This window comes from Benincasa hispida, chromosome 9, assembly GCF_009727055.1.
Source record: "Benincasa hispida cultivar B227 chromosome 9, ASM972705v1, whole genome shotgun sequence".
In the NCBI taxonomy this organism is placed as follows: Eukaryota; Viridiplantae; Streptophyta; class Magnoliopsida; order Cucurbitales; family Cucurbitaceae; genus Benincasa; species Benincasa hispida.
In genome coordinates, this window is record NC_052357.1 from 60,170,350 (window position 1) to 60,185,601 (window position 15,252).

Consider the following 15,252-nt stretch of genomic DNA (forward strand, 5'->3'; position numbering starts at 1 on the left):
AGAAAAATAAGAATTCAAAAATATTATCCACCACAGAATTCAATAAGAAACATATTCCCTATCAAAAATACTTTTCTTTTCTTCTCAAATTCTTTAATGGATAATCTTGTTCTACTCATCCTGTTAATTTTGGAATGGTCATTTGAATCTTCTTGGTTCTTTCTTGTTCTTTAGTTTGATTGGCGTCGCAAGACCGTTCTTTTGAAAGATATGAACGAGCAAACGGTGGTTCCGTTCTTCCTCCTTGTGTTGCTCTTCGCCGGAATGTCTTTTGCCCAGACTGCCACCACCGGCCGCTGGCAACTCCTGCAGGAAACGATCGGCATTTCAGCCATGCACATGCAGCTACTCCACAATGATCGTGTCGTTATATTCGACGGCGTCGAATTCGGCCCGTCCAATTTGTCATTCCCCACAGCAAGATGCACAAGATCCGACGATATACGTGGAAACAGATTCGACTGTACTGCTCATTCTGTTGAGTACGACGTAGCCACCAATACATTCCGGCCACTCTCCGTTCAAACTGATATGTGGTGCTCGTCTGGTGGAGCCATGCGCGATGGCGCTCTCGTTCAAACCGGCGGTTTCAAGGCCGGAGACCGGACTGTCAGGATCTTTAAACCATGCCCAAGATGTGATTGGGAAGAGATTCCAATGGGGTTACTCACTCGTCGGTGGTATGCCACCAACCACATTCTCCCCGACGGCAGCCAAATCATCATTGGCGGCCGGAAACAGTTCAACTATGAATTCTTTCCTAAACCTGCAGCGTTTTATTGGCAACTGGCGAAGACTAAATCTGATCCAAAGGCATATAGTTTGCCGTTCTTGGCGCAAACCAACGATGGCCATACAGAAAACAATCTGTACCCATTTGTGTTTCTTCATATCGATGGAAGCTTGTTCATCTTTGCAAATAATCGAGCGATCTTATTCGACTATTCCAAGAACAAGGTTCTCAAAACCTTCCCAGAAATTCCAGGCGGCGATCCAAGGAATTACCCGAGTACTGGATCGGCGGTGATTCTTCCATTGAATTTGCAGGCGAAATTGATTGAAGTTGAAGTAATGGTATGCGGTGGAGCTCCGAAAGGAGCTCACAGAAAAGCCCGCAGAAGAGTTTTTGTTGAAGCATTAAACACATGTGCAAGAATCAAAATTACCAATCCAAATCCTAAGTGGGTTCTTGAGATTATGCCACTTTCTCGAGTTATGGGCGACATGTTGTTACTTCCAAACGGCAACGTTTTGTTGATCAACGGCGGGTCGTTTGGGACCGCCGGCTGGGAACTTGGCCGGAATCCGGTTCTTAACCCGGTTCTTTACCTACCCAATAACCCACCCGGTTCAAGATTCGAATTGAATGACCCAAGTACTACCCCTCGTATGTATCATTCGACGGCGATCTTACTTCGTGATGGCCGGATTCTCGTCGGCGGGAGCAATCCGCATCCGAGTTACAATTTCTCTAGCGTTCTGTTTCCGACGGAACTTAGCTTAGAAGCATTTCATCCTTCATATCTTGACCCTGAATTGGCAGCTTTGCGTCCCACAATAATAACACCCATATCCCAAATCATGCTTTTTCATGGACAGAGATTCAAGGTGGGGTTTACAGTGATCAATGAATTGGATCCAACGAAAGTCTCGGTCACCATGTTGGCTCCACCGTTCAATACGCACTCGTTCTCGATGAACCAAAGGCTGTTGGTGCTAAGCGGTGGCAATGTGACGATGAGCGTATGGCCGGATCTGATGTATGAAGTCGATGTTAACGTTCCTGTTTATGGTAATATTGCACCGTCTGGGTTTTATATATTATTTGTTGTTCATCAATCCGTTCCTAGTGAGGGAATTTGGGTCCAAATAATTTGATAATTGACGTTCTTGTTTCATTTTTTTTTTTAATTTCATATTTTGAATCTTTTTGTTACGGCTGGTGAAGTTAAATTTGATAATTGAATGGACTTGTGAGCTTATGCAATTCAATCAATTTCTTTTAGAAAAGAATGTTTCTTGCAATTTTTACAAAATTAAATTTTTTCTCAATAATGTTTCTTGTATTCCAAGAATATATTTTAAAATCTTATATAAATTTAAAAACATGGTAGAGTTTTTTTTATCTTTAGTTTATGAAATTCGTACATAAATTAAGAGTTAGCAAACAATGATTAAAAAAAATTAAACGACCTGGGAATAAGATAGAATATATAGAAATCAATGAGCATTTGTTTGGTAGCCTAAAATAGTTAAAATCACTTTTGTCATTTTCAAAATCACACTTAAATGTACTTTTAATCATTCAAAACCACGAACAAGAAGTAAATGAAATAAAATTAAAAGTGAGAAATTGGAACTATAAGTTCTAATATAACTAATTGTCTAAATCATACATGTTCAACTTATCGCATATATTATTAAGAATGGATAAAGAGTGGATTAAGATTAGGAACAAGTTATCAACTGAATATGCAGAAGGAGTATATCGATTCCTTGATGTTGCAAAACTTCATGTTAATAAGTGGGGAAAAACAAGATGTCCATGCAAAAAATGTATGAATGCTAGGTGGGAGCCAATAGATGGAGTTGAATGACATTTATTCATTAATGGAATTTCTCCATCTTATCATCAATGGGTATACTATGGAGATCCAGTCAACTTGTCTAGGGGATACGAGAGTCACACATCTCAATCAACACATGATGATGGATTAAGTACGACATAGATGAATGTTATAGATGAAGAAAATGAAATTTTGAATATTATAAATGATCTATAGGGTCCAATTGTTGATGTTAATAAGGAAGAAAATGAGAATGAGATGCACACCAATACCCAAGAAAGAGATAAAAATTCAAGCTTGTTTGAAGACTTAATGAATGAAGCACGCAACCAGTTGTACCCTGGTTGTACAAATTTCTCGTCATTGTTGTTCTTGGTGAAGTTGATGCATATTAAGGTTCTTAGTGTTGGACTAACAAGTCGTTTGATTTGTTACTTGAATTGTTAAAAGAAGCATTTTCCGTTGGAGCATCTATACCTAGTTTATTTTATGAAGCTAAAAGAAAATTACGTGACTTAGGATTTGGTTATGAGTGTATTCATGCTTGCAAATACGATTGCATCCTATATTGGAGAGAATTTGTTGATTTGCAATAGTGTCCAGTTTGTGGTGAATCTCGATACAAAGTTGAATTTGAAAAAAGTAAAAATATTCCATATAAAATTTTATGACATTTTTCTTTAATACCAAGATTGAAACGATTGTTTGCATCTAAGCATATTGCACCTGAAATGAGGTGGCATAAAGAGAAACGTGTTGAAACTAATGGAGTATTGCGATATCCAGTTGATGTTGAAGGGTGAAAGCATTTTGATCGTGAATTTCCTCAGTTTGCTTCAGACCCACGTATGGAATATAAAATACTTGAACAATTGATACATTATCGATACGAATAGAAGTGATTCGCATGGTCAAGTTAAGAGAAGAGAAATGCAGTGACATTGGTCGAATTAGTCTCAAATATTGCCTAAAATACTTGATACGAACAGAAATGATTCACATGATCAAATTAAGGAGAAGAGAGGGTTTGGTGAGAGAGAAGTAAAAGGAGAAAGAAGATTTGATATGAAATAAAAAAGATTTTTTTTAATAAAGTTTTTTTTTTAAAAAAAAGAGAGGCCTTTAATGTCGGTTTTAAGCCGACATTGTAGTCCATATTCAATGTTGGTTTAAAACCAACATTAAAGATCCATTTTTTTCAAATCGACATTGTACATCTGATTTCACTTTTTTCAACCGACATTAAAGTTCAAAATTCTTGTAGTTAATACAAAATCTCACACACTATATAAATATCAAGATTATCATATGCTGCTAAAAAAAATTCTACAAATGGTGCAGTATTCATGTTCAAGCAGTATCAAATTACAAAGTTAACATTATCATACTTAGCGCTCTAGCTAGTCCAGTTCAATTCCCAGCAAAATATGTAGAGAACACCTTTATACAAAGTATCTGAGCATGATTTTACTATGACATCTCGTCCACAATAACATACTAGAAACCTTGTGGTAACTCTTCCTTTTCCATTTCCTTTTCCTTTTCCTCTATTTATTTATTTTTATTATTATCTTTTTTGGGTGAGGTCAGGGGATCTCAGATTTTTTCTTAGCTTATAAAGTCAGTTAATAACTGGAAACACCAAAAAAGATCATCCATGCAAAGTATCACGATCATGCTTGTCCAGGACGTGTTGCGTATGGCCGCATGTCTGCCTCCACCTCTTTTTACTATGCTTTCATCTTATATATTTCCTTTTGTTAGGCAGTTTGTTCTCTATGTACTTTTCTTAACGTGTGACCGCTCGCCCATTTTCATATGCTAGGGTGGCAGATGTATTTTTGTTCAGAATGCACTATATAGTGTAAGACTAATCATCATATTCTCATACCAGTGTGCTGTATGGTATAAAGTCGTATTGTTGCTTATTGTTTTCTAGTTGTACGGCTAATGTTTATTGTTTACACATGCTTTTAAATGTTTGCAAAAACCTTTTCCTCTAAACCCGTTTTCTAAAACCTTTTCTCAAGAATGGGGGTGGAGGTTCTTTGAAATGCCCATTGTGCCATCGACTATTCGGATTTGGATTGGCTGACTTGTTCAAGGGCGAGAACAAGTGCCGCACAATCGCCTTGAGACTCTTATAAAGGTGCGATTGTGACACAAAGCGCCCAAATTTTGAAGTGGATAAAATGGAAATCTGTTTATTCTATTTCATGATTTTAGATATGTGTTTAGTAGCAAAATTCAGAAATTGGATTCAAATTTAAACAATTGCAAATTTATTATAGTTATCCACTAAATATTAATTGATAATAAACTATTATTAATTTATGGACTAGTTGCATAAATAGAATTCAAGCCCAAAATAATAGAATATGTAGTACAAGGATAAAATAATTGTATATATAGATAAAAAAAAATGGTAAAAGACTAAAAAACCCATGGNCTGCTATCGCTGATAGCTTTTATCAATTGCTATCGATGATAGTTGCTATCAGCGATTGCTTTCAATTTGAGAAAAATTAATACAATCTTGAAATATTAGCTTTTAATTTGCTATCAATTATTAGTAGCTATCATTGATTCACTTTCATCAATTAGAATCAACATTGAAATATTACTACTTAAGGCTATCAGTAGCTATCAATGATAGATTTATAATTAGTGATCAATTTTGAAAGAAGACCAACAACTTTGATTACCATAATAGTTATCACTAATAATCTTTTATCATGGCTATCACCGATAGCAACTATCAGTTGTTATCACTGATAGACTTTCATCAATTAGAATCAACCTTGAAATATTAACACTTAAGGCTATCAATGATAGACTTCTATAACTGATTATCACCTTTGAAAGAAACTTGATATATAGATATCACCTAAGTTTTATCATCGATATCGCTAACATTACTCATATTGTGGTTATCAGTGATAGCTTCTTTCACTGATAACATCACTAATAAGATGCTATCAATGATCTCACTGATATCATGCTATCAGTGATAGTTCTCTATCACCGATAACGTGCTATCAGTGGTAGCTTCTATCACCGATAACGTGCTATTAGATAGCTTCTATCATCAATAACATGCTATTAGTATTAGCTTCTATCATTGGTAACATACTATCAGTAGTAGCTTCTATCAATCATAGCCACCGAATATCTTTTTGCCCCTTTCTCGTCCTTCCAAACATTTGTAAGTCTCTTTTCTTTTCGATGATAGCTTTTATCACTAATAAACATGCTATCAGTGATAACTTCTAGGCATTCCACTTATATTTTAGTTCGAGATTCAACCTTAGTAATTAAATTTACTAAGTTGGCTATCAATGATAGATTTCTATAAGTGACTATTAACTATAAAAATATAATCAAAGATTAAGCTATCAATGATAGAAAATATTAGTAGCTATCACTGATAGACTTTCATTTACTATTTATATTTATTGTTTGTTATAATAATCAAACTTAGGCTTGTTGGTGTTAAGTCACTTATGAATTGAGTACTTTCAAGTAATACGTATGGAACTTGGCCTCATAGGGAAGAAGAAAAAATTCAAATAAAGGAAAGAAAAATTTTAAAAATAAGAGAACAACAGGAAGCAAAAACTGAAAAAAAAAAATAAATTAAATAGAAAAAAAGGAAGCAAAAACCAGACAAAAAAGAAAAAGAAAGTGAAGAAGCAAAAAATCGAAGAAAGAAAATAAAATAAAATAATAAAAAAAGATGAAGAAGTAAAAATCGGAGAAAGGGAAGAAAATAAAAATAAAAAAAGGAATAATCAAGAACTGAAAAAAGAAAATAAAAATATAAATATAAAAAGGAATAAGCCAAAACTGAAGAAAGAAAATAAAATAAAAAAATAAAAAAAAGAAATGAAAGAAAATAAAAAATAAAGGAAAGAAAAAGAAAGGGAAAAAGAAGGAAATGGAAAAAAATAAAAAATAAATGAAAGAAAAAGAAAGGGAAAAAGAAGGAAATGGAAGAAAATAAAAAGTAAAGGAAAGAAAAAGAAAGGGAAAAAGAAGGAAATGGAAGAAAATAAAAAATAAAGGAAAGAAGCAAAAAATCGGGTAAAGGAAAGAACAAAATAAAATAAAATAAAATAAAAAAAGAAGAAGAAGCAAAAACTGAGAAAGAAAATAAAATGAAAAAAATGAAAAAAGTGAGGAAAGAAGCAAAAATTGAAGAAAAGAAAGAAAATAAAAAGACTAAAAAAAAAGGTGTATAGCAAGATAAGACAAGGAGAGCGAAATTGGAAATTAAAAAAAATTCAAAGATTGACTAGTCAATTCATCCATATTTGCAAATATTTTAAATATGTAATATATTTTTAAATTTTTTCTCTTATTCTACTATGTATTACAAATATCCTTAATTTATTTATGAGGATGTTATATATTAAAAAAATTATAAAACTATTATTTTGTAATAGTATATAATTTATAGGATAAATTGAATTTTTTGTCCATATAATTTGGAAGAAATTAGAATTTAGGTCTTATGGTTAATTAAAACTTACTCCCTATAGTTTGATAAATTCATAAATAGTCCCTAGGGTAGAGACTATTTAAGAGGATTTAACCGACCATAGAGACTATATATGAAGTTATATCAAACCATGTGAACTAAAATCTAAATTTTAATACCATGTGGACTAACTTCTAACTTTATCCAAACTCTAAGGACCAAATTTGGAAGTTAACCTAATTTATAATACATTACATAATAAATATCTTAATCTTTTCAAAATTGAATTGAGTTTATGACATGACATATAGTATATTTTTAAATATTTATAACTTTATTTAATATAGTTCTGCATTTTAAATTTTAAAATTCAAATTATAGATACAGACAAAAAAAAAATTGTTTTAAGAATTTATACTATTTGGATCACGGAATCCGGAAACAATTTTCAAAAACAGAATTCGGGTTGTCTAACAAACACATATTCATTGAACTCAGTGAATCTAAAAACATAAAACAAAATTTGGATTGCAAACCAAACATGTCTTTTAACTTCTTCATTCCACCTCATTCTTAGTTTTAACACAAAACCCAAACATGTTATATAAAGAGAATTTGTACCAACTTTACCACTTGAACCCATCCTACACTAAAAGAAAGTAAGAAGAAGAAATAAATACACTTAACCATCATGAGTTGGTCTAGTGATAAAAGAGGAGACATAGTCTTGATAAATGATTAAGAGATCAAGGGTTCAATCCATAGTGACCATCTATTTAGGAATGAATATTATCTTATGAGTTTCCTTTGACACCAAAATGTTAAAGGGTTAGGCGGATTGTCTCGTGAGATTAGTCATGATGCACATATAAACTAGTCCAGACACTTACGGATATAAATAAAAAAAAAAAGAAAAAAAAAGAGAGAAATAAATAGACTCCTGGCCACGAATAAACTCAAAGAACTCACTACTGGTCTCAATATTTCTATTGGGGAGTTTGACCCTCACCATTTATACTCAAGAAATCAAAACTCCTGCTAGCTTAAACATATTCGAGGCCCCGATATTACACTTCTCATTCCATTGGCCCTTGATCGTTTACACACAAGGCCCTAATGCATATCATTTTTCCATTAGCATATCAGACTTCATCCATTTATACTCGAGGCTCCAACACCACAAGTGACATATCAGCCCTTGACCATATTACCCAATGCCTAAAATATTCACCTGTGATCCTTCCTTTCCTATCTGGGTTTCTAACTCTTGCACCAGTATCTTTTCACATTCACATTCACATAACAATTAAGACTACAACATGATTTCTAAAAATCTGAAAGTGCACCCACGACATTTATCTATAACACACAACCAACCTACAACAATAACTATGGTTAACATGTTTCTCATTAAGCTACATCTCCTACTTCTCTCCAACGATAGCTCCCAAACATGTCAACTAGATAGATCAATAACGGCCACATGATTACCAGCATGCTAACATTTCAATTCCTATTGATCAAGGGAGACCACATAATTTACAGCATGTTATTAACTCAATTCAAGTCAGACAATGATGCCCGTAAAATTTCCAGCTCACTAATTAGCTCAAATCAAGTCATCGACAATGTCTACAAATTTCCAACATGCTTTTATCTTAAAAATACGACCAAAATATAATCAATGCATCAAATCAATAAGTATCACGGTTCAAGAAATCAGAGAACAAGTCACAAAACCCAAATTGAAAATAGAACAGAAGACCCAAATATAGACATTTAAATGGAATTTCATGGAAGCATTTACTCCCGTGAAGTTGAGTTCATTTTTGTATTTTATCTCGTGAAATAACTTCACGAGACAAACTTACAACAATAAATCAACGAGAGACAAAAGTCAGTTTTGTGTCTCTTGTGAAGTTAAGTTCATTTCAGTCTTTTGTCTCGTGAAGTTACTTTATTCCTAATCGACAATATTTTATTCCTAACACTATCAATTATACACCTAATGACATATAACTATACATTTTTGCTATTATAAATAAAATTCAAAACAATTATTCAAAATCTAATTCAATTGCCAATCTACTTTACAAAAATTAGAGGTTAGATTCTATACACTGTAAATTACAAGACCTTTTCCACTCACCCACAACCCATGCGAAACCCTTTCAAAACGCGACTCCTTTCATCCTTCCATGCGAAACCCACAACCTGGCCAAGCATCCGGCCAACACCTTCCCCGACCCTCCCTCCTTGTCCATTTCCAGCAACCGATGGTCTCAAATGCGCTCTTCACAGAGAGAGAAGACCGGAAACTCGCTGACTTTAGAGTAGGCTTTAGAGGCAGCGGCGGCGCTTTTCCAGAAACATCCACTCGATTTTCCTGTGTCATTTGATTGCTCTACTTCGCTCTGGAGACTCGCTAACCCATTCGGTTTGTCTTCTTCTTCTTTTTCGTCTCTCTGTTTATTCAGTACGAGAAAAAGGAAATTATCAACCTTGTCACACCGCGCAACCCCTCTCACTATGCCGTCTCTTCTTGGAAAATCCTTGTGATCCCTTTCTTAATCATGTAAGTTTTCTTTCTCACTGTGGAGTAAAAATTAGAAATAATGTCAGTAAAATTCTAAAGCTTTGTTCGATGGGTATTGTTGGTGGTGGCGGCTTAAAAATGAGTAAATGGAGTCCGGAAGAAAGAAAAGGTTTTTTTTCTTTTCTTTTTAAAAATAATGTCATGTTCTTTGTATTTGGTATTAGAAAGGGATAATGGAATAATGTTTTCAACAAAAGGAAGAAGTAAATCACCTGAATTGGTTGTTGTTGTGTTTGATTTTGTTGGTGGTGGCTTAACCTCTGCTTCTTCAATTAGGAATATAAAACTCTCGAGCATCCTATTTCACCTAATATTCATTAATGGTCCATTAGGTGACCAACAAAACACTAATAGCAGTGGAGCGTGTGTGTATTGGGGGGGGGGGGGGGGGGGTAGGTGTTTATTTTCTTTTTATCATATTATTTATGAACTGTAGGATTTAGATTGTATGCTATAACTATCTTGAAGTTATGATAATCGTAGTTTTGATTAAGTGTAATTGTTTGCATTAATCTTTGATGACTAATAACTAAAAAGAGTGGAATGTGGGGGTATTTTTCTTAGAATATTATATTGGGTTGCTCAATGTTATATGAGAGTTTTATTTGGTTGGATTGTAATTTACTGAATTTTGTTTTTGTTGCAGATGACGAGTTTTCCACGTCTACAATTGTTGAATTTCTATTTGCCAATAAGCATCCTTTAGTTACAAGTTTTACTAGAGAAAGTGCACCATTGATTTTTGAAAGTTCAATTAAGGAACAAATGAAGTATAAAATATGCTCCTCACTATCACCTTGAAACTAACTTGTGTTTGAATAGTAGTTTCCTATTAAATGAAAAGAAGATGTTGAGATCATAATTGATTTATTTGCTGGTGATTCTATCTTGTTTTTGAATGTTGAAGTAAAATGAAATTATTTTGTACAAAGAATGAAGAGAAAGGTTGAGAGCTCTCAATGCTTAGCAATAATGGCGATTTTTTTTAAGATCAAAAGATTTATAATGCAGATTTATGCATGCAAGGTAAGGGATGAGAAGTAGACAACAAGATTTTAACATGGTTTGGCAAGAGGTGCCTACGTCCACAAGAAGAGGTGAGATTTCTTGAGAAGTAGAAAGGGAAAAATATTACAGATAAATTCGTCTAACTCATTGATTTCTCTCTCTCTCTTTTTTTTTTTTTTTTTTTTTTTTTTTTTTTTTTATATGGGATGCTTACAATTTTGTTGAGAGATAAAAGTAAGATAAAATGTTAGTTTCACTTTAAATAGTTACTGTTTTAACACTTTTCAATATACTTGAGGAAGATCGGGAAGTCATAATCAAGCATGGAACACAATCATGAGAGAGTCGGTGTGCTGCAACATATGGGATGCATACGTCTTAGTTTAAGAAGGTACTTTGTTATGCTTACAATTGCTATTCTTTCGAGGTTGGGAAAGAAGGTACTTTGTTGTTTACTCAAGTCCCTTTGTGAAAAATATAATGTTCTTATGCTTTGAGCGTTAAACTGCAACTAGATAAACTAGCTAAATCTATAAGGATCAATTCTGTTTATGATCAAAATTATCTCGATAGTAGATAGGTTACTAATTGTTGCTACAACTTTTTTCACTTGAACAGGATATACAAGAGAAAGGAGCAATATTGTGGTGATTGAACCATATAGAAGATAGGTTACTTGTTTTCCCTTTTTTTTTTCTTCTCTCTTGACAAGGTGATTCTTTTTTTCAAAATAGTCTCTTCTTAGCCTTTGTGTGTGGATACAAAACTATTTTAGAGTAAGGTTCTTTTGGAAACTAGTCGAATTAGAATTTGGGAGCTAACTCATTTGAGCAATAATAAAATGACTTTGAGTGAAGTTTTTCATTTTATTAGGTTCAAGTTTGATGTGTAAGGCTAAATTTTGATTCTTAAGAATTTGGAAAGAAGATAGGAAGATTGCATTGGACATGTTTTAAGAAGGTTGACTAGTGGAGAAGGTGTATCTAACACAAAAGGGACTTCATAACAACATTAATAACAAGTACAAGGTAATATTTATAAGATTCTTATCTTAAAAGTCTATTTGTTCTAAACTTTAGATTAGATATAGTGTTGGAATGATATGACTATCCTGCAGTTATGGTAGTCATAACTTAGTTGTTTATGACTTCCATTGAGTGGTTTATGGTAGTGGAACTTCTTAGGTATCCTTTGGTAGTTTATATTTATGCATTATTTGTCTAAATGAATCCGGTTGCACTATGATAGTTTGTGGGTTATTCATGCATTGTGGGTTAGGTTAATCCTTCATTATCATTGTCGAATCTTTTGTTATATCTTGTTTAACCATTTATTGTGCTTCTTCGTCAATTTGAATCTAATTCAGCTTTGGAATCTTTTTTGGATAATCTGACCCTCGATAGCATCTTTTAGTTGGAGATATTTTTTGTGGTTTCATTCGATTGAAGTCTTGTATCCATTTGGTGTGCTTTTTAGTTGCTTGAAGTTTTGGTGTTGCTTTAGAGGGCTTTTTACTTTCTAGTTATATGGATAATGTAAAACTTTTTAGTTGGAGATGCTAATTTTCTCCTTTTCTCTTTCGTATGCTTATGCTTATGTTTTGGCATATTTTGGACTTTTATTATGTGATTCGAGCTTCTGTGTGGTTGTTTATAACAGAACATGATATCTTGGCCTTCTTTGCAAATTCCCATGAAAACTCGAAATCATAAATTCCCATGTTGTCTTTCCATAGCTCCCTACCTTGAATTTCATAAATTCTTTATGTGGGGTAATTGAATTCTTATTATATGTTTGCTTATTTTTCTCTGCTTTCAGGAAGTCATGCTTTTGATTTGGATCAAATTTGTGGTGGATGGTGGAGAGAACATAATGAAGTAGCAATTGAAAGACTATTTGGAAAACACTATATAATGACAACAAGTGTGTGTACTTTTGTTTTGTTTTGTTTGTTTTTTTTTTTTTTTGGGGGGGGGGGGGGCAAGTTTTAGTTTGTATTTTATAGTTTAAAAGTAAGTTCTCACTCTTTTTTGATACACCAATAAAATTTGTTTGGATCTAACAAAATTTTAATTTTGCTATGTAACCCTTATGAGTTTTGATAATTTGTTCATTACCTTGGTTTTAGAGTTAAATTATCATCCAATTCCTCTTTTGTGACTTGTTATTATGGATTTGTGAAAGTAATTAAGAATTTATTTTGTGCATGGACAGGTTGATTACCTTGGTTTTAGGGACATATCATTTTTAACTTTTTGACCGACATGAAAAATGGATTGGACAATTGAATACAAAAAATGGATAATAACTGAAAAAAATGGACAATAATTCTGGGCTTTAAAACCGACATTAAAGGTCTTTAATGTTGGTTGACAACTGACATTAAAGATAGTGTTAGTAAAGCTCTTTAATGTAGGTTTTAAACTTACATTGTACACTCTCTTCAATGTCGGTTTAAAACTGAAATTAAAGACAACCGACATTATAGGGCTTTAATAACACTATCTTTAATGTCAGTTTTAAACCAATATTAAAGCCTAGAATTCTTATAGTATTTATTTAGAATATCCTTTGATCTGCATAAGTGAGAGTAGTCCAACAACACTGCTCAACAGGCCTCCCATTTTGGGAATAAGACCTGATAGATAGTTGGAGACATAGCTTTGCAAGATGGAATTCACTCCTACCCGACTTAGGGTTAGCAGATAGGTTGTTCTCTTAAGCATTGTTGTTCTCTTAAGCACTGATGCCTAGTCTTGAACAACAGGGCCCCGCCCTCTTGTGATTGAGAGGGTCATGATTTATAAGTTGGACTAAAATCAATTGTTCAGTGGAGGACCAGTGGGAGCTTAAGGAGCAAGATGTATTTACAGGGGTAAAACAGTAGTTTTGACCTAGCTGTAAATACGAACGACCTGTGAAGGATCGAGTTACCGTTTATAGTTAAAATGGACAGAAATATATCTACAATGAGGAGAGTACAACTATCGAGCTATAATGGTATGTCTTGGTAGTTATCGAATAGTGATTAATTCGATTTAAAGAGTTTAACCAATTAAATGCAAATCATTGGAGCTCATGATCTATAGGTCCATAAAGTCCCTCTACTAACTCGTAAATTGAATTAGTGAATTGAGTGAATTTGATGAGATTTGAAATTAGGGTTTAGAATTTGAAATGTTCAAATTCAATTAAGGTTTCTGTTAATTTTATTTGATAAAATTGAAACGTTTAATTTTATCGAAATTAAACGAAATTGGAGAGTTCAAAATATTTAAATAATGATTTAAACATTAGAAGAGGTGTAATACAATATTTAATATTTGATATTAAATTTAATTAATTAAATTTAGTTAAATTAATTATCCAATTTTTTTCAAATTTTGAAATTGTTCAAAAATAGAAATTTGATTAATTAAATTTTGAATTTATTGAATTCAAAATTATAAAATTAAAATTAAAATTTATTTTTTGAAAATAAAATTTTAATTAAATTAAATTAATCAAAATTTGAACGAAAATTGAATTTAAAATTTAAAGTGGAAAAATCCAATCTTGGATTTCCCACTCAATTTTGCACCTCATGCCACTTCAATTTCAATGGAAATTGAAGTGGCATCAGACATGCTAAGTTTATTGCATGATTTTCATGTATAAATTAGAGTTTCGAACTTCAATTCAGACTTGATGCAATTTGATTAAACCCAGAAAATGCTGCATAAATCATCCCTGTACAAACCCTATTCTTTCTCACAAAAAATCAGCTCAATTCAGTATTTCCACCACACAATCCAAGCAAGAGATTAGTAGAGAAGATATCTATGGTGGTCTACTGTAAGTTTGAAGCATCAATTCATGGAATTTAGCTGGACTTGAAGAGTGTTCATCAAAGGCATTGTGTTCAAGAAACCCTCTTCTGGAATTATTTTTCAATTGCAAGTTTTAAACTCAAATTAAGTGTAACTAGAGTACTTATCGATTCTGATTTTTTCCACTGCTTGTTAGTTTACTCTATCAATTGGTATTAGAGCATCATTTAAGTATTCAACTCGAGTTAATTTTGGTTTGGTGGGTGTTTTTCATAAGTTGTATGAAAATGGTGAATCGATATAGTTTTTCTGAGTTTTGGCATTGAATTCTCTTCAACTATGTTGTAATTCTTGTAATTGGCTCTTGATTGATGGTCCTTAATGTATGATTAGGTGTATGTAATTTGATTGGAGTCATTAAAGTTGAAATTAGGTTGTAATTGAAGAAAGAAGTGAAGAAGGTCGAGCAGCAGAAACTGGTTTTTCAGCCACTGCCCTATTCTTCATACTCGATGCTCGATGGCATACTCAATGCTTGATGACATACTTGATGCTCGATGGCATACTCGATGCACGATGACATTTACTTGATGGTACTCAACAACTCGATTACTTGATGCTCGATGGCATTACTCAATGCTCGATGGAACTCGATGGCATTTACTTGATACTCGATGGTACTTGATGACATTTTTCCTAGTTCGGCCATTTTTTTGCATTAGAGGTCCGGTTCAAGAAGTTCAAGACTGGTTCAAGGCAGTTCAAGCGGTCCAATAGTGTTTTGGAGCTAGT

The 15,252-nt window shown here is 33.0% G+C and overlaps 1 protein-coding gene across 1 annotated transcript; it reads left to right on the forward strand.

The window, feature by feature from the left end:
• Nucleotides 1-210: 210 nt before the first annotated feature.
• LOC120087345 (aldehyde oxidase GLOX1-like) lies at nt 211-1,936 on the forward strand. Its single transcript, XM_039044335.1, has one exon. It carries the CDS (start codon nt 211-213, stop codon nt 1,876-1,878), a length of 1,668 nt encoding a protein of 555 aa, XP_038900263.1. The 3' UTR covers nt 1,879-1,936.
• The last annotated feature ends 13,316 nt before the right edge of the window (nt 1,937-15,252 follow it).

Bases quoted from the DNA above. Each gene is read 5' to 3' on its own strand.
- LOC120087345 (XM_039044335.1), top strand. From the start codon at position 211: ATGAACGAGCAAACGGTGGTTCCGTTCTTCCTCCTTGTGTTGCTCTTC.